Below are 27,517 nucleotides of genomic sequence, written 5' to 3' on the forward strand. Positions count from 1 at the left end.
GAAAATCTTTCAACACTACTCGAAGTAGGTAGCTAGGTGTACAGCACCAAGCATGACAGAAACTTTCATTGTGGACATCTCCATAAGGACTTCGCCTTGGGTTTGTCTCATCAAAGCACTCCCAGAACTTATCAGCTCCTGCTAATGCCATACCTTCCAGTACTGCCTAAGAAGAACAAGACATTCCTCCTTTCCATCATTACGTGCTAAGGCTTCAGCAACATGGTGATAAGCGTAAGGTGTGAGTGGTTTTACAGCACCAGGGTGTGACATTGCTTTTTTCATCGCGAGAAGTGCGCTTGAAGGTGGCATTGATGCCGATAGTGCCATCCAAGCTTGTGAAGTCCATGACACTTGGCGATTTGACCCGCTCACAAACAGTTCTTGTTCCTCATCGTAGAAATAATGAACTGCATCCGTCATTTCTTTTGCGACGTCGGCATGTGGCTTTGGATAGTGTAGAATTGTCGCCAGCGCGTTGATTTGTTTACAGCAAAATAGCTCCAGCTCATGCATTCCTGCGTTTGTGTCAAGCCCTTCGGACCAGTCAAGGAATTTCCAGGCTGCAGTCTTGTCAGAGGAAAATCGACTTTTTTCATCCACATGCGAAAGTGCAACTTTCATGCTCCCTAAAATAGTTGACCACAGCTCTTTCGCTGTTTCATGTTCACCTGAAGCAAGAGTATAGTCATAGACTGTAGCTCCAAATAATGCATCATAGTGGACAATGTAATCACTAGCAGCAGCGAGATTTGGTCTTTCAAAACACAAGCTGGTAAGCTTCCCTCTTCCTTCCCGAGGCAGTGCCGCAAACATATATAGACACTGTTTACCGGAATTGAAGTCCTTAAATGTACAGTAGTTGCCTAATGCTTGTAGTCGTAGATCACCCATCCAGAGCCGCCTATCTCGCCGTGGGCCATCTTCAAATACCGTTTGCATGCATGATCTTACCGTCAGTCGGCTTACTCTATCGATATCCATGAGATCTTGGTGTCTTGTATTCAGCGACGCAACGCTCGCGGCAACTTCAGGCGAAACAGCGCTTATTGCAGTAACCTTGAAATTCGAAAAGCGAACTTTGTATTTTGGTGATGTGTCCAGAATTTCACATTTGACATATCGGAATGCGTATCGTCTAGGCATTTCATCCTCGCAAGGAAGCCAGTCTACATTGATTATCTCGTCTGAAAGCCAGGATGTACTAATCCATGTGTTGCACGGGTGCAAAGGCTCAGCTACATCAAGCGGTATCTCCCCGAAAGTCAGGCGTAGTTTGGTGGGGGCATCGACGTTGACACCTTCGGCTCCCAAATCGAAAGAAAGGCAGCCAACTTTGTGAGATCCAAAATCTACTGTCAGCTCGTCTCCCTTACCGTATGCGACAGTTGCGAGGTGTTGAACGCCCCTCAACTCAGTTGATTTGTAACCAAAGAAGCTAAGAGAACTCGGCTCAAATTTGATGATGGCAAGGGGTTCATTTACCCATGAATATAGCGTTGGTGTCAAACTTTGAGCTTTCCGACTGAAGCCGTCATTGAAATGAATAACCGGCGCTGCATCAAATTTTGACTTTCTGGCACCTTGACAGCCTTATCCTGAAGCTGGGCGTTCATTTTCGGTTAAATAAGGTGCATGCAAAGGCGTAATGTTGGCAGTGCCATAATATATTAGAAGAGCCGATGACTGGTTTAGGAGGACACTTGCAGGTATATGTTTTTCTGATCAAAATTCAAGTTATATTAAAACTCCCGCCAACTCTAGAGCGAGATCTTGACACCTGAACTTGTGATTTCCAGTTTATTAAAGCAATGAATATTTGCGACTGCTGCCAAAATACGTTCTTTGCGCTAGCTGAAAAGGTTTCTGTATCCCTACCTACCTAGCCAATAGGTCAATGAGGTTTTCTGCCCCATGCCAGAGAAAATCCCTGACAGCCCATCTTTCAGCTTCTCTCCATTCAATCAATATGAATTAGGGCGGTACAGTAACCGGTTTTATTATTGAGCCGAAAGGGGCTTTTACACCAAAAGTCACTACAAACACTTTAAAGTATATAATTACCCTAACATCTAAAAGATAAACCCTTTTATTATAAGAGAGTTATTAATAGAATAAAACTTCCTATTACTTAGCTTTTTTATTTAAACTTAATTTAATTACGATGCGACCGGTAAAAGTAGAGCTAAATCGGTTTTCGCAACTTTTACCGCAAAAATTAATTTTAAGTCTATAGAGTATAACGACGCTTTATTAGAATCTAAAGCCGTTAGACTATATATAATTTAAGCTTTAGGATTATAATTAGGAGTTAAAATTAATTAATTCGGTTCCTTGGGCCAAAAGATATATGTCGTTATAAAGTGTAAAAAACGGCTGTTTTTGGTGGGTTTTTGGAAAGCGGCTCAATATTAAAGTCTAGTACTGTACATCCCCGCTCGCCATCCAAAATTACTGTGCCACTCCCTCCACCGCCCTCCGAACCCTAATAGGGACAAATCATGTTTCCATCCTCACCAAGAAATCCGGGGTTCTCCACACTTCAGACCAAAGTTGCTGCTTGTATCCGTCGCCATTATCTCATGGGTTTATCCTGCTGAAATCTTCCCCATCGAGATTCGTGCGAAGGGCAATTCTCTGTCTACTCTCACCTTGGTGTTTGAACCTTCTGTTCGCTCAGACGGCACCCATTGCCCTAGAACGGACGGGGTTTAAATTTTTCTACTTCTTCTTTGCGTTCAACGTGGTAGCATTCCTCTGTTATATCTTCTTCTTCCCCGAGACGAAGGGAAAAACACTTGAACAGATGGATGAGTTGTTTGGCGATCAGTTGGTGCCTTATGCTCTCAAGGACCCCAAGGGAGCTGAGACAGTGATGGGGAGAAGTTTGTTCATACTCATATTGATGAAGTATAATTTCCCTTTGAGCTCTCGGGAAAACTAGTACATGGGCGGGGGATAAATCAACTTCGTGCGCCTCTGGAGTATTCCAGTCATAAGACCTTTAATTTTTTCTGGGGTTGTAAAGTAATAATTGACTATCCCTACCTAAAATTCAATAGACTCAGGGATCTCTTGTCGCTTATTTCAAGAATACTCGTTGAATTGATCTACCTTTCAAATTTAAATATTCACTGTTCCAAAATTGGCTGAGGGGTATTTTAAAATAGTTAAGAATCTTGGTTTTACTTATCATATTGTCTAAGAGCACTTGTTCACTGCTAGGCATCATAGTCTAAAATGACGCGAAAGTATCTCGGAGTACTTGACAGTTAGTAGAGAGAAGAAGTGGAACATTATCAATACGACTTGAGACTTATACATATACTATATACAGCTTTTAGCGCATATGTTTTCGATGACGACTCAATGAAAGCTAGAGCGGTGTCCAATTCTGTGACTTTTTAGTTGCCCTATTCGTGCACTATTTCCAGCATTCCAAGTATATGACTAAGAATGTAACTAGGAATGCGACTAAGAATAATATCCGCAAAATTTTCACTACTGGGATTGTAAATCAGCTGCGGTTTCAGGGGTAGCATTTCTCACTAGAAAGGCATTCCAATCATACATGCCAAAGCTAGCGTCCTCTCTAAGGTATTTCTATAATTCAATGATTATCGAAGCTTTATAGAAGGCCGTTATGAAAAATTATGTGAGGATCTATCCGCTTCTACCCAGCCAATTTGAATTCTCATCAGTCATGCCACCAACCACTCTGCTCGATTTGTCGAACGACGAATTTCACATGATCTTTCAACTACTATCACAGCCCGATCTTGTTGCGTTGTGTCTCACTTGCAAGACGCTTTGCCGTCTTCCCGAGCAGACTTTATATTCCCAAGTGAAGTTCAATTGGTCGACATCTAGCGTCCCCCCGATCGTTCAACTTCTGCGGAGTTTATTTTCAAGACCTCAACGATCGACGTACGTGCGGTCTCTCGTGCTCGATGGCACGCAATTTGAAGGACATATAAATCGTGGCCCAACCTACACTCCCAGTATTCCAGTAACAATAGAAGATATAGAACGACCAATTTCCTGGATCGAAAGCTTGAAAGTCACTTATCGAAATCAATGGATCCGGCAACTTGAAGTAGGAAACATAGATGCCTTTGTGACGGTGCTTATCTGCCAATTGTCGCATCTGAGAAGCGTCAAGATAGGTTCCGATTTTGCCCTAGACAATCTCATTCTTAGCATGGTCCTCAAATCGGCGCTTTGCGAAGATTCGAGTCAAAACAGCGGACTATCCATTTCTCAACAACTCCAATCTGTAACCTTCACATACCAATTCGTGCAACAATACGGTTCTTTGCCAATTCACAAAAACACGAAGGAGGTCTTGCCAATACTCTACTTGCCAGCCCTTCAAAACCTTTCCATCTGCATAGACAACCCCATTAAATTCGCGTGGCCTACGGTCTTGCCACCAAACCTTTCAACACTAGTATCATTGGACCTGCAATTCCTACGCGAAAAACATCTTCACAAAATACTTTCACTCACTACGAGCTTGAAGATGCTCAGATGGTGTTGGTACTGGAATAGGGACACGGCAACCATAGGTCGACACCGGTATTTCAGTAAGGACATAGATCTTGATAAAGTTACAGAAGCATTGCTCTATATCAAAGACACAGTCGAGGATTTGACACTTACTACCCACATAGACCATCTTTTGGACGGGGAAGACCGTCCTTATGTCACGGGGTCGCTGAGTGGACTCTCAAAATTGCACCATCTGAAGAGATGGCTAGTCCCTCAATATATGCTAAATGGCGGATATCGACCACCGATAGCAAAACCGCTGGTTCAGATTCTCCCGAACAAGCTTGAATTTCTGGGCATTACGGAGGATATATATGATCCTGATAGTGACAGCGTGTCGCCAACAGACCTCCTTGAGCCACTGCGACAATGGCTTTCGCGCAGGAAAGATCATGCGCCTATGCTTCACAGCATTTTCTTCATCACGGAAGGGTTTGATTGGCACCAGCCAATACGGAACGAATTTACGAGAATTGGTGACCAAGCTGGGGTTTCTATTACGTTCCCACTTAACCCGCCTCCTTGTTTTGCACGTTTTGGGTCACCTAAAGCAATCAATTCAATGTGGTTCTAAGAGATACTAGCAGTCAATGGCTTGATACTTGTCAGGAATTCCTTTGCGGTTTTGATTTGGTACATGCTCAGGAGATCGCAAAACATTCAATAGCTTCAACAAGATCGGAAATTTTGGTACACTGTCCATGACTAGTTCGAAATATTCCGAAGCGACTCTATGTGATCAATAGTCGGTGACCCAGTTGGAAAAAGTGTAGCAAAATTGTAAGCCTGCCCAAGGGTATCTTTTTCCAAGACAGTCAACCCCAGCAAGTCCGTAAATTCTTTACAGCCAAATCCCTCGTTGACTTTGCCCTTGAATTTGTCCTTGGCTTTTTCCTGGACACTTTTAGTTGCAGGAATGCTTATACTAGCGTCAAACGTACCTTGTCGACGGAGCATGGATCTATGTGAGAATGTTCTCCGTTGGGCTTGAGCTTTACAGTACCGATTCTCGCATTCTCCAGTTTCGATAGGTTCAGGCCATGTTTCATATAATATAGATGCATAGCCATTTCCTCTCCACATTTCCCATCATGTATGTGGCGGAAGTCTTTCCCAATCTTTTTCCCACTCTTTCTACCGCCCTTTCTCGCGCTCTGTCTCGCGCCCTTTCTCGCATTCTTTTTCGCATTCTTCCGGGCGCTCTTTTTCGTACTCTTTTTTGCACTCTTTCTGGCACTTCTTTGCCATACAATCTTTCGACAGCGCTTCAAGTCTCTCTTGACCGGAGTGTCCGAGCAGTCATACACGAACGAGAATCTTCCTTTCTGGGATGAGGCAACAATGATCTCACGGTCAAAGGCCAGTACAGTCATAGCCCCCGGTAGTTTCTTGTTACGGTTCATCATTTCGTATTGTTCCTGTTGGCAAATCAGTCGTTCGTTAATAACGCAGAGACAGCATGTTGGAAATCTACGCACGAATTCGTCTTCCATTTCTCTACCTGCTTCTAGGGCGATTTGCCATAGCTGGGCATCCGATATCACACCAACTGAATTTGGAAATGTAATGTGACTAGACCACATGTAACATGGCGCAGATATATATGCAGAATCAGGCATACCATTCTCCCGGAGGAGGGGGAGGGTTGCCATTGGAAAGTCCAGTCTGACTTTAAGTTTGCTTGTCGATAATGGATCTCGTTTTATCAAAAAATCACACCTAGAAGCAAGGAAGTCAGTGAAGGCACACAACGCGACAAGAGGAGGGGGAGGCTAGTACAAGCTTTTCTCCGGTACTGGTTTAGACATCTTGAATGATTTTCGACGTCAAACTTGAGAACGATGCAAAGCTCGTAGAATATGGCGCAAATACAATTGCTTTAGTCAAAAGATGGGTTTAAATTTGAGAGCCAGCAGAGCGAAACTTAAGTACACATAATAATTACATTGCATCCTCATCATACCTTTTTGCTAACAAAGAACTTCCATGAAGCTGATGGCAATATGAATCAAGAGTCCAAGACACAAAGATAGACTGTTTGGCAACATCGTAATGAGACATTTCGCTGATGCTTTCAATTGCATGCTGGAAACCGTATATTGTAAACCAGCTGAACAAAGCTTTGATTATTCTTACGAAAGTGGTCAAAAGTTGAAACAGAACATTGATGTGCCAAATAGGGCCAGTTGAAAGGCACGGGGCAAGTCGTTGAGACAAAGGAGTCCCATGTGTCTGAGCGTCCAGACACTTTTGCCCACGACGAAATCCTTTGATGGATATGAGACATTACAACTCTAAAATTAGATGGATGTAAGGAAAATATCATTGGAAGTAAGTGTGGGATGTTTGCACAAGTTATTTCAGTATTGAAGTGCTAGTTGAGAACCTGACTCACATTATCATCAATGATAAATCTGTAATGACTTTCTTTGGAATTCATCCAAGCACGAATGGCACTGTTTGCCAAAAGAATTTGTGGAAACAAGTTAGCTTGAAAGATTTAACCTTCAGTCTATTGTTACACTTGTTTGATACGAAACGATATGTTGCCTTGTATATTTCGAATTGATCCCCATACAAAGTTTCCTCCAGTGAACACTTGAAACCCAAGATCATCATCAATATCAACAAGATATATGCAAGTGCATAATATTTCAGAAAGTCACGAGGTTCTTTGTCAAAAGTCAACTGAATAGGCCGACGCTCTCTAACATCGTAAAACTTTGCTGAAAACCCAGAAAACAGCGCCTCCTCTGGGTCTAGTTAATCCTGAGCGAGGTGTATTTGTGAACCACCCCAGCTTTAGTATCATTTTTACTTGCCAATATCTAGCTATCCTATCCAACGACCAGTTTCCACGGCCCTTTGATCTAAAGTTGCGCGGGAAGATTGCGAGAGAGTCGCAGAGTTATGCAGGAAAAGGCATACGTGTTTAGCTTACCAGTAGACATAAAACGGAGACATAAAGTTGATTCTCATCAGAGAGATCTTTTCCTCATCAAATCAATGACAGCTGTTGGCGCGTTATATTGCGTAGCTATTAGTGCTGGCGACAGTCTTGATAGAATCACTCAAGCTTTCGATTTAGACAGTGGTTTGTTTTTTTATTACTCAAAGCCAAGTATGCAGATCTAATTGCTGTTATCTTCGAAGATTGGTCGTGTATATCGATATGATTACTACTTAATCAACAATACTAAACGGCGGAGTAGGTCAAGCACACGCACTCCCATTTGAATCATATTCCGGTGTAGTGATATCCGATCGTCTCAGTAAACAAGCTACTAACGAGATAGGTAAATAGATTATATTTATAACTAGGAAGGAAAAGGGTGTAGATCTATGAAAAAAGAAGTACAGCCGATACAATTCCGCATTCCCTTTAATTTCTTATATCTTTAAAACCAAAATATTAATTCCTTACATCTCTACAGCTAAAAAGCTATAGTACTATTCGTATAGAATACTTCTTTTAGGTAAATATAACAATAAAAGGGGGCGGATAACCTAGTATTATTTTAAGCGAGCCCCCTTAACCCAATTTACAAATACTTATACTGTAAGTAGAACAAACGTAAAATATCAAATTAACCTAAGTATATTATAACCTTCATTTCAAGTACTCTACTTCTCCCGGTCCTACTAATTTTACTATTTAAAGCTAACAGCGTATTTCCATCCCACCGAACCCTTCTCGAAATAAAATTTCGCACAGAAATATCGCATTTAGCCCCTTTTCAAATAAGCGAGGAATAAGACCTACTTTACGCCGAGGCCAAAAAAAAAATCGGAACAATTATATAATTCGCCAAGCCCTCGATCTAGATCACCTCCCAGGATCAACCCCACATTCCCACCACATCCAGGGGTCACGACATGAAATTTTGAAGAACACCATCCTGTCTTCTTTTCAGTTTTTTTCCGGGGGTTTTGCAAAATGTAAATGACAGACAATTAATTCTCCAAATAATTTGTGTATATATATATATACGTATACCGTCTTTCATTTCCAAATACGTCGCCAGACTTAATTCACCCCGCAAATTCAAACAAGGCTCCACAAGAAAACGCGTAAAGTGGTGTGACTTTTGCTAGAATCACCTGTTTTCTTGAACTTTAGAGGGTGGTGAACAGACTAGTTCAAAGAACTTTAATTACAGTCTTACCTTCTTCTCTCATTTTCTTTCTTGTTTTTCCTGTTTTCATTCTATTTACAAATATACGGGCAGGAAAGTATATCTTCATTTCCCATACTCGCCCACGAAACACAAAACACACACCACGAAAAGGCATACCACACGACGACGAACAAAAATGCCATTCTCATCCCCCTCCCTCCTCTCAACCCCCTACACCACCCTCCCAATCCCCAGGAACCTGATACCTCCCCGACAATCTCCCTCCCCCTCCACCACAACCACAACCTCACCTACCCCGCACATCCTCTGGATCGGCTGCACCACCACCCCCACCACCGACACGAACGCCGTCACGAACCCGCGCGCCTCGATGTTCATCCACCGCAACCTCGGCCCCCTCCTCAGCGCCACCGACCTCTCCACGCAATCCGCGCTCGAATGGTCGCTGAACCTGCTCGGCGTCGAACACATCGTGGTATGCGGACATTACGGGTGTTCTTTCCTCTCTACACCCTCCACTTCCACGGAAGAACAGACGACATCGTGGGGCGTATGGGGGAAGGATATAGCTGCGTTTCACGCGGAGCATGCGAGGTTAAGAAAAGGGATGGGGAAGGAGGAGGAGGAGAAGCGGTTCGAGGAGTTATATGTGCTGGCTGAGGCGGAGTGGTTGGGGCGGCAGGAGATGGTAAGGAAGGCGGTGGTGGAGAGGGGGTTGAGGGTTTGGGCGTTTGTGTGGGATGAGGAGAGGGGGGAGGGGGTGAGGGTTGTTAGGACGGGGGAGAAGGTGGACGGGGAGGTGTAAGATTAAGATGTGGGTTGGGATAATGAGGCCATTACTATGTGTGTTACACCTGAAAACAACCAAGACCTCCTCCTTAAAAAGAAGAAATAAGGCGGTTCAGAAACTGTCAGGTTTTAGGCATATGGGTTGAGGTTATTAGGACGAGAGAATAATTACATAATATACATCTATTATATCTACAAATACAACTAAACCCGATTCTTTAAGTCCTTTAGAAAAGAAACCGAGGCGGTTAAGAGACTGTACTATTTTAGGCCTATAACTTTTACTTATTAGTTTAAGAAGAGCTATCTTATAATTTATTAGTATCTATACTACCTTCTACCTTAATCTACTAAATCTACTAATAGAAAATAAAGCTCTCTTTTCTAATACTACTACTTTATCTACCTCTTAATACCTCTTCTATCTACCTTCTACTACTCTTTCTAACTATAAACCCTCTATTATACTAAATTACTAATACTCTATCTTTTAAATATATATAAATAATAATTATAGTATTAATAGTCTATATAAGACTTTATAGAGTATATAGAGTATATAGAGAAATAGTATAGATACTAGTAATATATATTAATTTTAGAAATATAACTAAAAGACTCTTCTTTAAAACCCGTCTACTTTAAATCGTTTAATAAAACCTTTTAATTACCTAGTTATAAAGCCGTAGAATGTAAAATATTAATCGTATAGGCGTAGACGGAATTATTATATATATTAAATCTAAAAGAACTCTATCGAATCCCGCCAAACTCGCACGCTCCCTAATTATAAAAATACAAAAAATAAACACTAAACAAGGTATTACTAATTCCATCTACTCCCATCCACCTCATCTTAAACACAATACACCCCCTCTTAAACCCAACACCACACCACCTAATCCCTAACTCAACCCCCACAAAGACCCCCACAAAACCCCCCTAATAATCAACCCTCTTCTCATAAATCGGCATATCCGTCAACCGTCCCCCCTCCTCGGGCGAATCCCAAACCACCTTCCCCTTCTCGCCCTCAAACCGCGCAAACTCATCCGAGATGCCAATCACCTCCCTCGACTCCCTAACTTCTCTCGCACTAATCCCCATCTCATCCTGGACGATCCAGAGCGTCGGCGGCGGGCGCGCGATACACGGGTTATAGTACGCCATATCGGCGTCTTCGTGCGCGTAATGCGGGGGCTCCCAGTTCGGGACGAGGGCCTGGACTTTAGCGTGAGAGGCGAATTTCGCGGGGTTGAAGAGCTTGGCGAGGAAGGAGGATTTCTTAGTAGGTGCGAGGGGGGTTTGTGATACTTCGCTTGGAGGAGTATTACTGTGGGTGGCGTCGAAATTGGCGTGTCTGATGTGGAGGAGGTCGGCTTGGGCTTTGCCGTCCATGGATTCGGGAAGGTAGGTGGTGAGGGGTCCTAATGCTGATCGAAGCATGATGTGGTAGATGATGGTTCCGACGAGGAAGACTGCCATGAGAACGATTGGGCCGGGAGCAGTGTTGATGGCAAAGAGGCCGATTAGACAGATCTCGGAAAGATAGATACCAACCATGAGTTGTTGGAGAGCTTTTGCGTAGGCGAGGCCCTTGGTGTCGATGTTGTTATTGACGACGAACATTGAATTGTATCTGACGGCGAAATATACGAGTGCAAAGCCGACTGCGGCAAATCCCATTACGAGTGGTGCAATGATCGAGTATGTGATGGCAATGATGCCTAAATTGCCGAATCGAGGATATAGTGAGCCCCATTGTAAACCGGCAAGATTGATATAACGATTATACATCTTTCTGGGTGACTTGTCCAAGAACTTTCCAACAACGGTGATCATGACGAGAGGTCCAATGCTTAGCAGCTGTCCAGCCGCCAATCCGAGACACTGAACAATGATGTATGAAATGTAAAAGTTCGAAGCTTTAGGTAAATTCTCTGCAAGAAGTGTGGTAGCGCTACCTGGTTCGTTGATGATCTGGGTTACGACAGAGGCGGCTCCAGAAGAGAAAGTGGTGATGAGGAAAACTTGAATGACTTGGAATGCCATATACCAGTTCTGAGTTTTGAGTTCGACTGCTGGATGAGTGACTTCACCACTTTGTTTCATCATGACTAAATAATGTTAGCTCTAGACCAGAACCCAAGAGACGTATTCTTACATCGACAAACAATAGGCACCAAAGCCATCAAAATAGAAAGCAAAATTGATGGCAATAGTCCAGTGACAACACCCAGAATGACCTCTGGTATGCTATTGATGAAGCTTAAGAATGGAACTTCTACTCGGGAATTAGCGCTGCTTCATCAAATACGCGGGGCACTTACTATCCGTCAGATAATTGATGTTACTGATAGCACCGACAACAGCAACCGGAATAGACCAGAAGATGATCATCAGAGTCAGGAAAGTGTTAGTAGCAATTTTTCTCGGAATGCGTTCCTTCTTGGTAATTCGGAGGTTTTGCCAAATGACATCGGACGGCGTCATAGATACCGCACGAGGATACATCTTAGGATTCTTCTTTGGGGTCATTCTTCTGTATGCCGTCCAAGCAGTGTGCTGCGATGTGAATTCGACAAATACAGATGGCAAGATCTTAGCATCAAAGTGCTGATGCGCGTATTGCTGTCTTTCAATCTCGGGATTGAGTCGTTTGAGTTCGCTGCGAGTGTATTCGATGGTATCAACCTTGTGTCCAATACAAGGAATCTTTCCCAATCTTTGAGTTGGGCGATCCTTGTCCTTCTGGAATTGAGATCCTGGCATTGCCCTTTCCTCATTACTCGCGGTAGCATTCAATCGTTTGTCGTTCTTCTTCGTCCACTTCAGTCGTCGCTTATTGGCCACCTGGCAGATTTTGATCTCAGCCGCCTCAAGTTTAAAAGCATGTTCGTCTCGCTCCTCGACCAAGTCTTCCAAATCACCACAGTCCGTAGCAAGCCATGCGCGTTGTACACCGCCTGCGAAAACCTCCTGGAGTTTGTTCACGTTGAGAAACTCGGCTGGAACATCAGTAAACAGGACGGTCCGGGAGGAAATCCTGGAAGCGTTGAATGGGGCGAGGAGGTATGCGTGGCGTAAGTTGATGAAGTAAATTGTCTCTCGAGTGACGATCCACATCACGAAAGCTGCCAATGTCAGAAGCTTGTACATTAAAACATGGTGCAAGACGACATACCAAAGAAGATCCAGCCACAGAACACATGCGCATAGTATCGATTCTTTTGCTGATCGTTGATATTGGAGAACGAAAGAAGATCAAGTTGCGTTTGCCCGCCACCACCCGTCGCATTAACAGGGAACAACACAGGGAACGTAAGGCACGAGCCGGCAAAACAGATGACTGCCAGAATCTTCAAAAATCGCAGGTAAAGGTATCCATCGAGTGACTGATGGTTGAGAACATGCTCATCGGGAATAGACTTGAAGGTGCTCAACCAGCCGAACTTCTTATCTGGCAATGGATGTGACTTCTCCCTGTGACAGGTTAGTATAGTTGTGTAAAACAAAGGCGAATCCTACCCATCGTAGAGAGTGTCGAGATACGTTCGAGGACGATATACGCGCTTGAATTTGCTGCGAATGAGGAAGAAAACTGCGGTAAAGGCGATAGCTTGTGCGGCCACGGGTACCAAGGTAGAAAGGAAACTGGAGAGTGAATTAGATGATCCGGTGCTGGTACCAGAACCAGCGGTTTGGGAATTGGTGGATGACTAGTATCGCTATCAGCTTGAGCTCCAAATCGAGGATCGATATTGTTTGTTTGCGAATTCAATCCAGAAGGGGGCGAAGAGACATACCATTTTCACTGTCGCACAGCTCAACCGAAAAACCTCATATAATAGTGAGACTCGACAATCCACAGATCAGAAGCAATCCGAATTATTGTAAAGATAAAGGAGGCAACACCCTTAGTTGTCGTCGCAATAATATGAGGTTGGCAATTTAGGTTCGGCTCCAGCAAATTGTTCCAAGGTCAACAAGCGTTCGTCCCACCGTAATCGTCATGTTGCTGCCGCTTGACACATCACTAGTAAGTAGCACTCGAGTCGTCGATGCGACTAAGGGGTCTAGTGGTGCACGCTTGTGCGTAGACAGTTAGAGGCGTGATCGACGTGGAGAAGCGATCACGACCAGCTGAAATGACATGGGCCGGCGCAGGATGGGAAATGATTTCCACAATAATGGAATAAAACCCGGTTACAAAATGGTAACAAAAAATAACAGATTTATTAATTAAAGAAGAATTGATCGCAGTGAAAAATGAAAGAATTGAATTATCTAAAGTAACTTCAATTCGAGGCAGCCAAGCATACACAGTCCCACGAGGTTGGAGTCTGACGTCGAGACCTTCATGCTAGGCCGATGGTGTTCCAGGAAAACAAGATGAGATGGCAAATGCAGGGATAAACCGACTGCTTAGCTGCACAGGAATCGACAGTGCGACAAGGCGTCGGACCGTACTAAATCTTAGATCTGGTCTAGGCCTAGCCAAGTATTTCAGGGTCCAAGGTCCAAGGGTTGGGTTGAGGTACGTGTACGAAGTACACGATTGCCATTGATATAGAATAAAATAAAAATATATAAAAATGAAAGTAGAATAAACTATTTTAAACGGCCGAGAAAGGCGAAGCCCTCTTTGAACCTTTTTAGGTCGTAAAATCCCCACGAGAAGTGGGGGTGCGCCAAAGACCTGTAAGTTGAAAAGAGTAGTAACATATGAGAGTTAGGCAAAACTCTTGAGATGGCTGAGAGAAGCGACATATTAGAGTCCCTAACGTTTTATATCCCGAGGGTGAGATGTATATGTCAAAGAGCTATAAATGAGAAAGAGCAGCAAGATGAGAATAGAACAAAGACCTTCTGGTGATTGACAAAAGCATAGTAACTCCCGTTCTCTCCAAGCTGGTGAAGACCTCGTGGTAAAACGAAGATCAACCAAGGACCTACAACTCAAGATAAACCAAAAGATTAATATGTTCGCAGTCTGTCGGACAATACTGATTGTCGCATATACAACAGAGCCCCTGCTGCACTTTTCTCTGCTGCACTTAACATACCAACCCCGAACACCACCCCACTCCACGAACCACACTCAAGGAGGCGGACTAAGATCCAACCCCTCAACACTAAACTTAAACGAATCATTCCTACCCATCATCAGCAAACCGGCTCCAAATCAACAAAGAATCTGCCTGCATACCTCGAATAACTGCCTCCAACATCAAGATCCAGTCTCCCTCTAATACAATCCTCAAAATCCACATCGGTGAATAACAGTCCATCGTCATTATCCCACAAGGGACCTTCGAGGACGTCTCCAAAGGGGGAGATGATGCAGGAGCCGCCTCTGCATATGAAGTCTGAGGAGTTTGGGTTGGAGGTTTCTGGTGACTCGTCTTCTTCGTGCAGGGTGTCTGGGAGAGCAATTTCATGGCCTTCTGGCGTGACGACTGATTTCCTCCTCACTTTCCTCGAGCCCGTCTCAGGCAGCGCAATCTCATGACCATCCTCCGTAACCGACATCCTCCTTAATCTCGTAGGCAGAACCGTGCCTCCATTCACATTTGCCTTCCCATTACTACTCTCTGCATCCTCGTCCCTTATCCAAGCCGGGAGATTCGATTCCCTCACACACTGATTCGCACTCACCACAAAACACCTCCCCTCCGCCCCCACCGTCCTCATAAGCGCCAGCCACGCATCCCTCGCATCCGCCGTCGGCGCGAGATACAAATTGACATTCTGCGCATACAACGCCTGTCTGAGGAGCGGCATATAATTTTCCCAGCAGATCGCCGCCGCAAGCGTGATTTTCGTGCCGTTGATAATCGTGGTGACGGCTCGGAGGGAGGACGGCTGGCCTTGTCCCCAGATGAGCCTTTCGCTGCCGGTCTGTAAATCTCAGCAACGTCCTTGGTTTCTGACGCCAGAATATCATCACTTACAGGCATAACCTTCCTCCTCTTCCCCACGCACCCCTCGCGCGGACACACATACACAACCCCACAATACAACGTCCCGGCACACCGTTCCACGAGCCCAACAACCAGAAAAACGCCCGTCTCCCTCGTGATTCTCTCGAGCTCCTCCCGAGTCCCATCGCCCCTTACCCCCTCCAGTTCCCTGCGCACCCACCGCTCCCCCGCGCCCTCAGGCGTATCCCCCAAATCAACCGCGTCTTTGAAGTAGGAGAGGAACTGCTCGCGGCCCTCGGGTGTGCGGGCGCCGATCGAGGCGCCGAAGGTGGCGGTGCGGGGGTAGCCGCCCAGGTAGGCTTCGGGGAAGAGGAGGAGGTCGATGGCTTGGGATTGCGCTTTGCGGGTGGTGTGTTCGAGGGCGGTGAGGGTTAGGGCCGTGGTGGGGAGGGTGTGGGATTGGGAGATTGCGAGGCGGATTTTGGGGGGCATTTTGGGTGTCAATTGGTTGTGTAAGGGTTGTGGTGGGTGGTGGTGTTGTGGGAGGGAGGAGGGAGGGAGGAGGGGGTGAGGATGGCGGGGTTGGTAGCTTGCTTGTTTCTTACAGGGGCTTAGCTTCTGCCCCTCATTTGAGGAAGCGAGGACTATAACCTAACTTCGAGCCTCTCTCTAGACTAATCTTCACAAGTAAATATAGTAACAATAAACTTTACCTATTATTCTAGAGGTCTAATATCTATTCTATAAGTAAAAATGTAATTTATATAACAGTGTTTAATTCTATAAAATTACTAGTTCATATTGCGATATAAGGACCGAGTATATTCTAACCAAAAATCTATTTCTTAGTTCCAACTTACCAAGTACAGGCAAATTGGCACTTTACAGACGATTAAGCTAAAAATAAAATAAAATAACAATATTTATCAATTCAATCCAAAGTTACAGCCTAGGGTATCATACTCCAATAATCCATTTAACCAACCCCAATATCAACCATCACTTCTCCCCTCCCCCTTCCGCTCTCCATCGCCAACCCACGCCCAAGCCCCCAACACCTCGCACAACCACCTCATCCTCCCCACCACCTTCTCCCTCCCAACCTCCTTAACCGTCCTAACAACACACGCCTCAATCCCCCCAAAGCACTCCCTCCTCCGCAGTAACATGCTCGGCTCCAGCACCACCTCCTTGTCAAGCGGCCCCAACACCGCAGTCGCCACCTCCTTCTCGCCCAGAAACCTTACGCAAAAAGCTTCAAACATATCATACTCCACCAAGAAACGTAGCATACTCTCCAGATCCTCTGAATCAGGGAAGACATCTTTCGCCCCATCTTTCGTACCCAAAACTTTAGATAAAGAGCTTAGGTATTTCAACTCCCCGATGATAGATTCGAGGGAGAGAGGCGGAAGACTGCGTAAAAGCGAACGATCATACCCAATACCCGCACGAAAAATATGATTACACCATACACTCCCGATAATACACGGGATCAGCACGGGATAACCCTCCCAATGTTCAGCGGTGACGAGACTCGCTGCGCCAGCGAAGATGCCGATGGCGCCTAGGACGGTGGAGTGGAGTTGTACGCGTCTGGTGCGCTGGCGGAGGAGGGATTGAATTTCAGCTTCATCGTGTAAAAGGCGCTGAGAGGCAGTGAATTGATGTTGCGCGCGACGGAAGATGTAGATTGACCAGGCGGCGTTGATGAGGCCGAATGCAGCGACGGGCGCATTGCCGATATATCCAGAGAGCAGGTTACTCGCTCTGAACACCCGCGGGTTGGCGCCGCCTATGGCCATGAGGGTGCCGATACCGACCATGACGCAGCCGAAGCCCATGAAGATATCCAAGCCGGTGCGATCGAGGAGTTCGGTGCCCATCTCGCGGTAGTTGACGTTGAGGTATGCTTTCGCGTCGCGGGTCGGGGGTTGCGAGGATAGGAATTCGCGCTCGGTGCGGAGGGAGACGTAGTTTTGGTGGGAGAGGTAGGCGTCGTAGAAGGCGAAGTAGGAGATGAAGAGGGCGAAGAAGCCGCCGATGCCCATGAGGACTGCGGCGAAGGCTGGGACGGGGATTTGGTTCCAGACGTTGGCTGCGAAGTCGCCTGCGTTTGCTAGTTCGAGGAAAGCGACGCCGTAGAGGAGGGAGTTGCGGAGTCGATATGTAGAGATTGGGACGTAGATTTTCTTCTTGGGAGAGTAAATGAGAGTTGTTGGGGGGTTGGAAGGGTTCGTAGGTGGTAGATTTCTTGTGATTGGGGTTACGCGTTGGGCCTTTTCTTCTTCGAGGGAGTGTTCGCGGGTGATAATGGGTAATGTAAGAGTCGATGAGATTGCGGATGAGTTTGGTGATGAGCTTGCCGACTCCCCTGTGGCTTCATGGATACTTTCGAGGACATCTTTTCGTTCTTTGAGGGAGTTGTCTCGAGTTGCGGTCTTTACTTCTTCTTCCTGAAGTGCTGATTGATTCGAATCTCGCATACCCTCATCTTGACTGCGGAGGCCTTCGCTGTCCTTCGTTTCGGGCTCAGCTGCATTTCCATCTTCGCAATTCTCGTCGTCTGTAGCATGTTTTTCACCCAGATCTCCTTCCTCAATCTGCATCACCACCGCCTCTCCATCAACCCCTCCAACTCCACCCCAACCATTTCCCCGCGATTCAATATCCTCGTGATTACCATCCATGTCATGCATCGTGATCGTCAATTAGCCAACGTAAAAATGCTAGAGCATCGTGGCTGTGTTCTCATACAAAGGAGACAAAACTCTTGGGTGCGTATTTATTTTCTGATATGTCGCTGTCAGCACCAAAAAAAGCTCGTTAGTAACCCTACTGGACCCTCCCTTAGACTAAAAGAGGAAATAGGCTCGACTTCGATGCTGAAACGCCCATCCCAAAAATCTACTAGTCGACCGGCAACTTTGCCGGTCTAATGTGACGTCAGATCAGCCTTTGAATGCCGTGTAGCCGTGGGTACGGGTAACAACCCGTGTAATTAGTCTTGGGGATCAAACTTTGTTGCATAGTCTCGGTCTACAATAAATCGTACAGTATTATACGCATTCTGAGATATGTGGTAATGTTTTCAAAATCGAAAATCAAAAGCCAAAACTCGCTTAGCCCTATACCTTTAGACGAAGATCGGCCGTAGATTGAAACTACCTAGGTAGATACAGAACAAAACGTATAGTGAGCCCTGAGAAGAGTGATACTAGTCTGACGGCCTACAACTTCTTTTTGTTCTAAATCTAAAAGAAGCATTTGAAAGCCGTAAAACGCCCTGTGGATATATTCGAGCGATACTTTTATGAGAGAGAGAGAGAGAGAGCGCGCGCGAACTGAAAGCATGCTCCCACCAAGGAAATGCTACCACAGAGAAAGTGTAAAATCCTGGGGATACGTACGAACTGTTTATAGTCAGAACATAAGAGAGACAAAAGGAAGGAAAGAGAACGCTGCCACTTGGCAGGTTACAATTGACAGGTCTACCATTCGGATAATCTGCATAGTCTACATTCTACAACTCCAGATCATCTCTTAATCCATCTAACCACCCCCCTCCCATCTATCTACCACCCCTCAACCCTCTCAACCCCCCATCCAACCCTCCTCTCATCCCTCAATCCCAAAAACCCTCCCCGTATTCCCCCACGCCATCTCCGTCACCTCCCTCAACTCCACCCCCCTAACCCCCGCAACAACCACCCCAACCTTCCCAATAACACACGGTTCATTCCTCCCCTTAACACAGTTCCCCTCCGCCCACCTCTCCTTCTTAACCCACCTCCCCACCTCCTCAAACCCCTTCAAATACTTACTCCCCGCATGACTAGCCCTGATCTCGCACCACGGGCCGTCCGTCTCCAACATAAGTCTTTCCAGCGGAATCTCCTTCACCACCTTGAGATTATCCTCCGTTTTAAGAGAGCAGCCGTTGACGCCTATATGCCATCCCCGTTGCACTAACTCTTGCATTTCCTCCATCGATCCCGTGAAAGAGTGCACGACGCCGCGTTTCGGGAGTCGATCCGAGTATTTATTCAGGATAGTGAGGAAATCGGCGTGCGCGGCGCGGGAGTGGAGGAAGAGCGGGAGTTGGAGTTCGGTGGCTAGCTCGAGTTGCGCGGTGAAGTATTTGAGTTGTGTTTTCTTTGGGCAGAGGGTCAGACGGTCGTAATCGAGGCCTATTTCGCCGAATGCGACGCAGTGGCCGGAGGATTTGGCTTCGATTGCCAGTTTCTTGAGCTGCGAAAGTAGGTCTTCGGGGGATGGATCGTGGGTTTCGAATTGTGTGCAAGAGCAAGGATGGACGCCTATTGTGGTGTATATTGTGCCAGCTAGAGCTCCATTAGTATACTAATCCACATCTCGGAGGTGTTTGGACATACGATATTCCTTCGCCAACTCCACAGCTTTCTTTGATTCCGCCAGATCACTACCCGTCACGATGAGTTTCGTACATCCTGCTTCTTTTGCGCGGGCGACTACCGCGTGGAGGTCTGCGGGGTGGCGTTGGGTGCCATGGTAGATGCCGGAGTAGACGGGGTCGGTGAGGTTGATTCCTATCTACTGTGTTTGTGGTTAGGATGGTTTGATCGTTTTGGGGTGTGCTGGGGGAAGTACATCTATGTAGCGGGGTTTGTAGGAGCTTGGGGGTTCGGGGATGGGAGATTCGGTCGCCATTGAGAATGAGCGAGAGGAAAAGAAAGAACGCTGTTTAGGTATGAGAATTGGAGAAGCTGTTCGCGATACTTGGGAGAAGCGGAAGCGGTTCATGGATGTTGGATGTGGTGATACGTGTTGGAGAAATGTCCTTATTAGAGTTGACGTCGTTGAAGCTCGAGGTCTCCGCCAAGCAAATCAATGATCCTTGCAATATTGTTTGCTACATACTCGAGTACTATTTCCAAAGCACATCCAGCTATAGAGTGTCTTTAGTTTAAATAAATAGATATATCAGTCTAGTCTAAATCTGTCAATTTCTCATTTGTGAATATGTTCGTAAAAAGGGTGAAGCAGCGACTCTAGTAATGCCATTCTCTAGATATGGTTGAATGATACATATGGAATTGACATAACCAAGCAGGTTTTAGCAGAAGCCATTTATTTTCTGCCTCAGATGCCTATGTTTTCTCGTGTGTTTCGCAACACGTCGCGGAATTGTAGAAAGATGTGATCTCATCGCACAGGCTATATCAGTATCGCATATACAAACAACCCAAGTCATATAGCATATTTAACTACACGTTTCTTCTTAAATTCGTGAGCTACGTATTTCACCCATCCCACCATCAATCATCAACAAAACGAAATCCCCTTGATTCGACCTCCCATGTCAAATCAAGAAATACCTCGCACCGACGCCCAGCCATTCGTAAATGACAATGCAACCTCCAACCTCCCACCTCAACCCTACTTTATGCAAATGGAAGAAAATAGATGATACCGAATCGACAGACAATTGCTCGGATGAGCGGACCAACTGTCGATGTGGTTATGACCAATTATGTATGGATCCGCTATGTGGTAAAGCGCTAAATGGCAAAGAATAAAAGCAAAATTGATTATATCAATTATGCCTTAGTTCCTACGCCGTCTTTGCGTTCGGAGGTTTTCCGTCCGACAGCAGTCTCCTGACTGAACTTTTTCCATAACAAGTTGATATCCTCTTTGTTGTCATTCTTCTCCGTAATCAAATTCTTCAACCATTTGTTCTCCGTCTCAAGTTGGTTGATGCGTCCCTCCAAAGCGCTGACTTTGTCGCTCATTTCCTTGGATGTCTTCTCGAGTGCTTGTTCACGTTGCTTCTTCTTCACTCGGAATCGCGCAGATGCCGCAGTATTGCGGCGACGCTTATCCTCCTCAGCAGCCATACGCGAGGCTTCCTCGAAATCAGGAGCTGGTGAGCTCTGAGACATGGATCCAGCCTTTCGCTTCGTGCCTGTCGCTGGTGTAGTCAAGCCAGAGGCTGGCGACCCAGCGCTTGATGGAGCTGGGTACAAAGGTTGGTTTGTATTGATGGGTGGTGGCTGAATCGGGCCATTACCGTCGGTGAACGAAGTTGGCTGGGCAAATGCATTGAAGTCTGGAAACTCGAAGTTGCCTATACGATTCATGGTGTCGTCAGCATGATTGCTTTTGCAACGAGAATCCGTGGATCAACGTGAAAGTTATAGGACCACAGTCATCAACCCGGCACCTCAATAAGGAAGGTAACCAAGGTTGAGTATATTGTTCATTTGGTGAGGTTGGCTGAGATCGGTGTTTCTGGAACACGTGATATCGCGCCATATACATGGATGATAAAGCAATATGTCGACCAATGGATTGAACAAGGAAAATGGAAAATGTATGCAAAGCTACTGCAAAGAAGCACCCTTATGCATCGAAATGCAACGGGGAGGTGCACGTGAAGGAGCAGTGATGGCTTCGCGGGGTGGTAGAGACAATTGCGAAAGCAGTCGATGGCATGACACCTTGGTCAAGCCAGAAGGAAGATCTGAATAGCAAAATGAAGGACAAAACTCGGGGGACACGACTAAAAGACAACAAGAATAGATCTTCATACCTTGCAGACCAAAATCCAACGACTTCATGTCGGTTCCCTCTGAAGCAGCGGGAGCTTGTGCATCTGGACCACCTCCAAGTATATCTCCATCTTGTACTCCTAGATCGAAATCAAAGAAGTTTGTATTCGTGAACATAGCCAGGTCATCTTCGAGGTTGAAAGTGTTGTCCTGCGAGGATTGTAGGTCTTGGGCGGATGGGATCGCATTCAAGTTCGCAATGTACTCCGAGACATTAGGACCCCGCCTGCCATTGTATGCCATATTTTCGGATGTGTGCGACGAGTCACGAGTGCCGACTGATGGAGTTTATTCGTGTAGATTCGTCGCCCATGCGTATCTGGTCGTCGTCGTCGTCGATTTCGTTCGATGCGGTGGTAGTGTCGAGGTTGTAGTTTGGATGATGGAGGGTGGGAGTCTTGCGGGCAAGTCCTTTGTATTTCTTTGTGGCTCCGCGCAACGCTGCCGAGCAAGGCGCCCGTGAATCGAATGGTGAGTCGACGGGCAGTGGTATGTTACCCCAGATTGGCGCTCTAGAAAGATGGGGAAGCGCGGGCGCTGTTCGCTTTGGGCGAGGAAAGAAGCAAATACGCTGGTATTTTAGGTGGTTGTAGAGGAAAACTCACCTGGTCTCAATTTGCTGGTGGTGTTGAGTGACTTGGCCCACTCTGGTCGTGGATGACTAAACGGATTTCGATTTTCGGCTTTGATGGCTTGACCAAGCGTGGGATGATGGAGAGAAACACGGGCAAACCGACACTGGATTGGATCGGGATCTGATTTTTAAATTATCTTGCAGATGAGGAATGAGACAGCGTGCATGAATTGGACACTCGAAATCTGTCAAGGAAGAAGATGAGTATTCGAGAGTTGTATCTACAATAATACATAGAAAATACAGTAACAAAATGATATATGGCAAAGTCATGACTTCATCCCTTCCATCCGGCATCACCTACGCCCTACGAATATCCCAACCATTTCTACATCACTCTACTTTGATTCCTCAAAGGACTTGAGAAACTCGTTTCAACCTCGGAGAAGTCCAGAGTCGATTTTTAATCAAGCCTATCCAATCATCACGCCTAGCGCAATCGGACTTTACGTCCGGTTAATACTCGGGATCTGTCATAGATTCAGACAAAGACCCGAGTCAGAAGCCGAAGTGGGGGTCATCGCCATTGGAAGTTTTAATTCGCTCTCTCTTGAACGGGCGTCTTGGTAGTGTGGAAGGCAGGACGTAGGTCGGCTGAGGTAGGAGGCTAGCGGATAAACGTCGGCTGAGGTAGGATAGTTACCGGCGTATAAGCGGTATATCGATAGCTATATATCTACTTAAAAGTACTAATTATATAGAATATAAGCTATATTAATAGTAGTATTATTAAGTTATAGCTTATATATTAACTACTAGTTATATTAATAGTAATAAAGAGTATTTAATATAATATAAGTTTTTTTAATATATTATTAATATATTAAGAATATATTAAAAATATACTAGTAAACTCTTAATAACTTTAACTTTTAAGTATTTTTAGACTTTTATAATACTTATAGATTAGATTTAATCTTATAAAGTTGTTATAATAGTATAAAAGTATAAAATTATTTAATAATACTATTAAAAATTATTTCTATTAATATATTAGTAACATATTAGTAATATATTAAAGATAACTTTAAAATAAACTTATATCTTTCTTAAATACTTTAGATTTTTTTTCCTTTTTAATTTATATAGTAAACGACTAGACAGCAAGCTAGCACCAGGAAACCGCGTCCTCCCACATTAGGCAAGGCGTGCGCACGGACCGGCCGCCGCTTTCGCGCGGTGTAAGAACGTCGCGTCGTCTATCGCTAGCTCCCTTTTCAACCCCTTATTCCTTTCTAACCGCTCTAGCGACCCCTTCCACCTGTACTACCTTCATGCGCATTCCGCCCTTCCCGCCTAGAATCCTGCGCCGTCTAGCCCCTGGGCAGGTCTTGAGACGTACCTATTTCTTACTTGCGTAATTGGTCTGTAACTCGGCTAGATGTAGATTAGGGCTTTTTCACATTAATTTTGTCAAGATTTGGCGATAATATCTTATGAGTAACTCAATTACTAGACACATGCGTCTGAATTGTTCCCACTGGTGTGAATATCCACGTGGTCGACAGACTAATCAGTTATCCGTTAATAATAATCATTATATAGCTAAGCCAGGCAAACAATTGTGCATGGAGAATCAGGATCAACGATATTAAGAGTACTAGTATCGCTAATCAGCTCCGCAACTTGAACTCCTATTTCAGAACAATTTTGCACCTTGAATCTCAGCACGAAGTCGGGCTCTCCGCGAGTAACGCTAACAAGCCTATCTCCCGGGCGAACACGCAGATTTGCAACTCCAGCATGTCCACCTCTCGACACGAACATGCACCTGCCCCGCAGGAATCGTGCGATGAGTTTCTGTCTCGGGTGAAGGGCCTCGGACTCAGACCATGGATTCTGAAGATAGGTAAGGGTTTGCCTCGGCTGATCTTCCTTGACTTTTGAGCCTCGAAACTCCGCATGGATTCGGTAGAGGTGGGCACTGAGGAGGTTGACTACATCGATGTTCCTAATGCGTTGTCGGACTGGTATTCGGAAGATGCGGCAGGACCGACAGACTTGGTCGGTGTGGTAGGCTTCTTTGCGGAGGAAGGAGTAGACGGTCTGGAACGATTTAATACTCTGGAAGACGCCGTTATTGTTGTTGTCGTCGTCGTTGTTGGGTTTGTTTTGAGAATCTTTTGTTGAAGAGGTGGGCCTCAGTAGGATCACGGTGTCTATATAGTCGATCAACTGGACGGGCGTATTCAGATGGTCCTGATGGTCTGGGTCTTTGATGACTGGCCATTTAACTCTTCTCTCGCCGTTAGAGAAGAGCTGCGATGACGCCCCATAACGAGTTTCGAGCCGGTACGACCACGAGTACTGGTCGTACTCGAATTCCGTGAATCGCTAGTCTGGCACCCATGATGGTAGATCCGAAATAACATGCTCACCGGAGAAGGAGCGAGTAACGCACGCAATCGAGAATAAATCGAGAATCGCAGGTGTGCTGTCGGTGCTGGTGTCGTCGAGCCGCTTAATTTGAAACTTCAACTGCCATCGAGATAGAAAGGTGTATGCGGATTGTAGAGAGTTCGACACGGAGCCAGCATCATCGATCTAAGGTTTGATATGCTCTGGGGAAGCCCATAAGTGAGAGAAATACCCTATCAGAGTAAGTACACGGTCTCTATCCTCGACACACTTGGAGTGCCGAAATACCACCATCCCTTCTACCGGGTTGCGAAGTTGGGAATTCTTCTTGGACCGTAGTTTCTCGATTGTGGTGAGGACATGCTCCATATCGCTGAAAGCTAATGGCATTCCTTGCCCTTCTCTTAGAATATCGTCAACTCTGACATTTGATGTAGCCTGGCTGAGAGCATCCCAAGACAACTCAAGACTTCCACTCTGACAAATGACGTCGGAGGCGAGAGCCACTTCCTGAATAATCCACCGCCTGTAAAAATATGGCCTTGAGAAGAATTCTCGAAGAGTGAGATAGACGGGATCGAGCTTGTCCCGCATTACCTCCAGTACCAGCTCCTTGTTTGGCCGCAAAAAGGTGTTTCCAGCGTGACGCATGTAATTAAACACCAGCTTCGCGTCACGTTCAGGTCCAAGCCAAGCTCGAACTACGCTGGCCTGGCTATAAAGGCGGCCCATGATCTGAATTTGCTGCAGCTTCTCTGGGTCGTAGCCTTGATCGATACAAACAGCATCGACCCAAAGATTTCGAACATGTTTCTTATCCCTCAGAGCGCGCAGCGCCTGAGCAAGATTTACACCGATTTGTAGAAAACCTTTCCCCCGCGGAATGTCGCAGTTGCAAGACTAGCTTTTATCGATGACGCCGACGGTATCTTCGCAGATCAGCTGCTCGGGAGAGACGGTGGCATTGCCCCAAACATAAGAGAGCGCATCGAAGCGCACGCCACCATTGTCGATGTGAGAGCCTTTCTGCTGCTTCTCGTCATCGCGAAGTTCGATGTGCTCAATGATACAGTGGAGTTGGGCATCGTTAAGTCCGGGAAGAAGGCGAATAATACGGATTCGCGAGTGGTTGGCGTCTATCGACGTTCTATCAGTCTTGTCACGGTGGCGAGGGTGAAGAGCAAAATATTGATACGGCTCTATACTCTATTAAACGCTGTCAGCCCAACCGTGCAGGGAGAACTATTTGTCTTTATTAGACCTCACCATTTGTCTCAAAGTACTAATAGGACTCTGAGCCCACCGTCCACTCTGTCCAAAGGATTGCCAAGAATTAACGAACTCTTCGATTTTATGGTCGCGACGCCTTGGCCGCCAGGTGCCGATCGCTAAAGCAGCGTGGGATTTTGGCTACTCGGCTGCAGAAAACAGCGACCAAACCCTCTAAAAACAGCAGCTAGTTTGCCGTTTAGTCGTTAAATAGAGTATTTATAAGTTATAATATGTTATTATTATTATCTAGAAGCTACTTAGAAGTTTATTATATAAATAATAATAGTAATATATTCTTAATATATTCTTAATATATTAATAATATATTAGTAAAACTAAAACTTTAAAATAAAAAGTTTTCTATAATAACTAATAACTTCTTTTATTAGTTATTATTTAATTACTATTTAAATACTTTAAATTTAGTATTTTTAATAGAATATTTTATTAGTATATTAAAGTACCTAGGTAGGTAGTAAAGGTAGCCGGAGCTCGATATCCGAGTCGTCCGAAACTAGACCGGTATTTATCCGCCCGACCTCCTACCTCAGCCGAGCTGCAAGCTCGTGGAAGGGCGTAGACCTCACTTTTGCAAAACCTCACCTTCGCCGAACATGTGATGCAGCTTTCCACCAGCCCGCGAAGGCCCACCAGTAAGGCTGCGTGGTGCCTCCAACTCGGTTCAAGTCGTTTGCTACTCGTGTAACCGCACACTTCCATGAAGTCAATCGAGAAACTGTCTTTATTTCTCCCTAATGAGGTAGGCCGGCTTCTCATAAATTTCAACATAAATTTCAACATAAATCTGAGCCTTCAACACCATAGCACACAGATCACCAAAATGGCGCACCAGTTCATCTGCGCTAACTGGACTCCAGACCGTACTGACTGCAAAAAGTCTGGCACGTTTACTTGCAAGAATTGTCATCTCGTGCTGGTGTGCCTTTGCCATCTCGTCCCTATTATCCACCGGAACGATCTTCCCTAACCAATCTATTTAGTACTGCGGTGCGAACTGCCAAAAGTCACATTGGCCCATCCATAAGAAGGACTGTAAGTCAGATCTATCCAAGGCGACATGGGAGCCTAGCTGGGTTCTCGAAAAGCGAACACCCGCTTTCATCGGAGGAGAGAGAATTCAACAATTCGGAGGGCAGAAATATCTTTGGGGTAACGTTCCGGCCTATGATGTTCTTCAACTCGAAACAAATGAAGGTCGCGATTATGGGAAAGATCTTCACCTCTTGTTTGCAGGTG

At 45.5% G+C, this 27,517-nt stretch overlaps 10 protein-coding genes across 10 annotated transcripts; 2 read left to right on the top strand and 8 right to left on the bottom strand.

Moving 5' to 3' along the window:
* Positions 1–141: 141 nt before the first annotated feature.
* GLAREA_10496 (Six-hairpin glycosidase) lies at positions 142–1,146 on the bottom strand (the record flags this gene model as incomplete). The annotated part of the gene is made up of 1 exon (XM_008079597.1): positions 142–1,146. One exon carries the CDS (start codon positions 1,144–1,146, stop codon positions 142–144), a length of 1,005 nt encoding a protein of 334 aa, XP_008077788.1.
* A 2,557-nt stretch (positions 1,147–3,703) lies between these two features.
* Positions 3,704–5,125, top strand: GLAREA_10497 (uncharacterized protein; the record flags this gene model as incomplete). Its single annotated transcript, XM_008079598.1, has 1 exon — positions 3,704–5,125. One exon carries the CDS (start codon positions 3,704–3,706, stop codon positions 5,123–5,125), a length of 1,422 nt encoding a protein of 473 aa, XP_008077789.1.
* A 131-nt stretch (positions 5,126–5,256) lies between these two features.
* Positions 5,257–6,359, bottom strand: GLAREA_10498 (uncharacterized protein; the record flags this gene model as incomplete). Its single annotated transcript, XM_008079599.1, has 4 exons — positions 5,257–5,445; positions 5,493–5,969; positions 6,030–6,270; positions 6,331–6,359. 4 exons carry the CDS (start codon positions 6,357–6,359, stop codon positions 5,257–5,259), a joined length of 936 nt encoding a protein of 311 aa, XP_008077790.1.
* A 2,506-nt stretch (positions 6,360–8,865) lies between these two features.
* Positions 8,866–9,495, top strand: GLAREA_10499 (beta-carbonic anhydrase, cab; the record flags this gene model as incomplete). Its single annotated transcript, XM_008079600.1, has 1 exon — positions 8,866–9,495. The coding sequence occupies one exon, from the start codon at positions 8,866–8,868 to the stop codon at positions 9,493–9,495; it is 630 nt and encodes a 209-aa protein (XP_008077791.1).
* A 926-nt stretch (positions 9,496–10,421) lies between these two features.
* GLAREA_10500 (uncharacterized protein) lies at positions 10,422–13,493 on the bottom strand (the record flags this gene model as incomplete). The annotated part of the gene is made up of 6 exons (XM_008079601.1): positions 10,422–11,596; positions 11,644–11,763; positions 11,810–12,613; positions 12,664–12,962; positions 13,008–13,198; positions 13,482–13,493. 6 exons carry the CDS (start codon positions 13,491–13,493, stop codon positions 10,422–10,424), a joined length of 2,601 nt encoding a protein of 866 aa, XP_008077792.1.
* A 1,152-nt stretch (positions 13,494–14,645) lies between these two features.
* On the bottom strand, positions 14,646–15,895 carry GLAREA_10501 (Carbon-nitrogen hydrolase; the record flags this gene model as incomplete). Its single annotated transcript, XM_008079602.1, has 2 exons — positions 14,646–15,380; positions 15,434–15,895. 2 exons carry the CDS (start codon positions 15,893–15,895, stop codon positions 14,646–14,648), a joined length of 1,197 nt encoding a protein of 398 aa, XP_008077793.1.
* A 500-nt stretch (positions 15,896–16,395) lies between these two features.
* On the bottom strand, positions 16,396–18,102 carry GLAREA_10502 (uncharacterized protein; the record flags this gene model as incomplete). Its single annotated transcript, XM_008079603.1, has 1 exon — positions 16,396–18,102. One exon carries the CDS (start codon positions 18,100–18,102, stop codon positions 16,396–16,398), a length of 1,707 nt encoding a protein of 568 aa, XP_008077794.1.
* A 919-nt stretch (positions 18,103–19,021) lies between these two features.
* GLAREA_10503 (Metallo-dependent hydrolase) lies at positions 19,022–20,092 on the bottom strand (the record flags this gene model as incomplete). The annotated part of the gene is made up of 3 exons (XM_008079604.1): positions 19,022–19,746; positions 19,798–19,975; positions 20,033–20,092. The coding sequence occupies 3 exons, from the start codon at positions 20,090–20,092 to the stop codon at positions 19,022–19,024; spliced, it is 963 nt and encodes a 320-aa protein (XP_008077795.1).
* An 890-nt stretch (positions 20,093–20,982) lies between these two features.
* Positions 20,983–22,239, bottom strand: GLAREA_10504 (uncharacterized protein; the record flags this gene model as incomplete). Its single annotated transcript, XM_008079605.1, has 2 exons — positions 20,983–21,512; positions 21,978–22,239. 2 exons carry the CDS (start codon positions 22,237–22,239, stop codon positions 20,983–20,985), a joined length of 792 nt encoding a protein of 263 aa, XP_008077796.1.
* A 1,936-nt stretch (positions 22,240–24,175) lies between these two features.
* Positions 24,176–26,876, bottom strand: GLAREA_10505 (uncharacterized protein; the record flags this gene model as incomplete). The annotated part of the gene is made up of 6 exons (XM_008079606.1): positions 24,176–24,866; positions 25,032–25,174; positions 25,238–25,825; positions 25,907–26,194; positions 26,255–26,376; positions 26,864–26,876. 6 exons carry the CDS (start codon positions 26,874–26,876, stop codon positions 24,176–24,178), a joined length of 1,845 nt encoding a protein of 614 aa, XP_008077797.1.
* Positions 26,877–27,517: the final 641 nt, after the last annotated feature.

Source organism: Glarea lozoyensis, assembly GCF_000409485.1.
Source record: "Glarea lozoyensis ATCC 20868 chromosome Unknown GLAREA12, whole genome shotgun sequence".
In the NCBI taxonomy this organism is placed as follows: domain Eukaryota; kingdom Fungi; phylum Ascomycota; class Leotiomycetes; order Helotiales; family Helotiaceae; genus Glarea; species Glarea lozoyensis.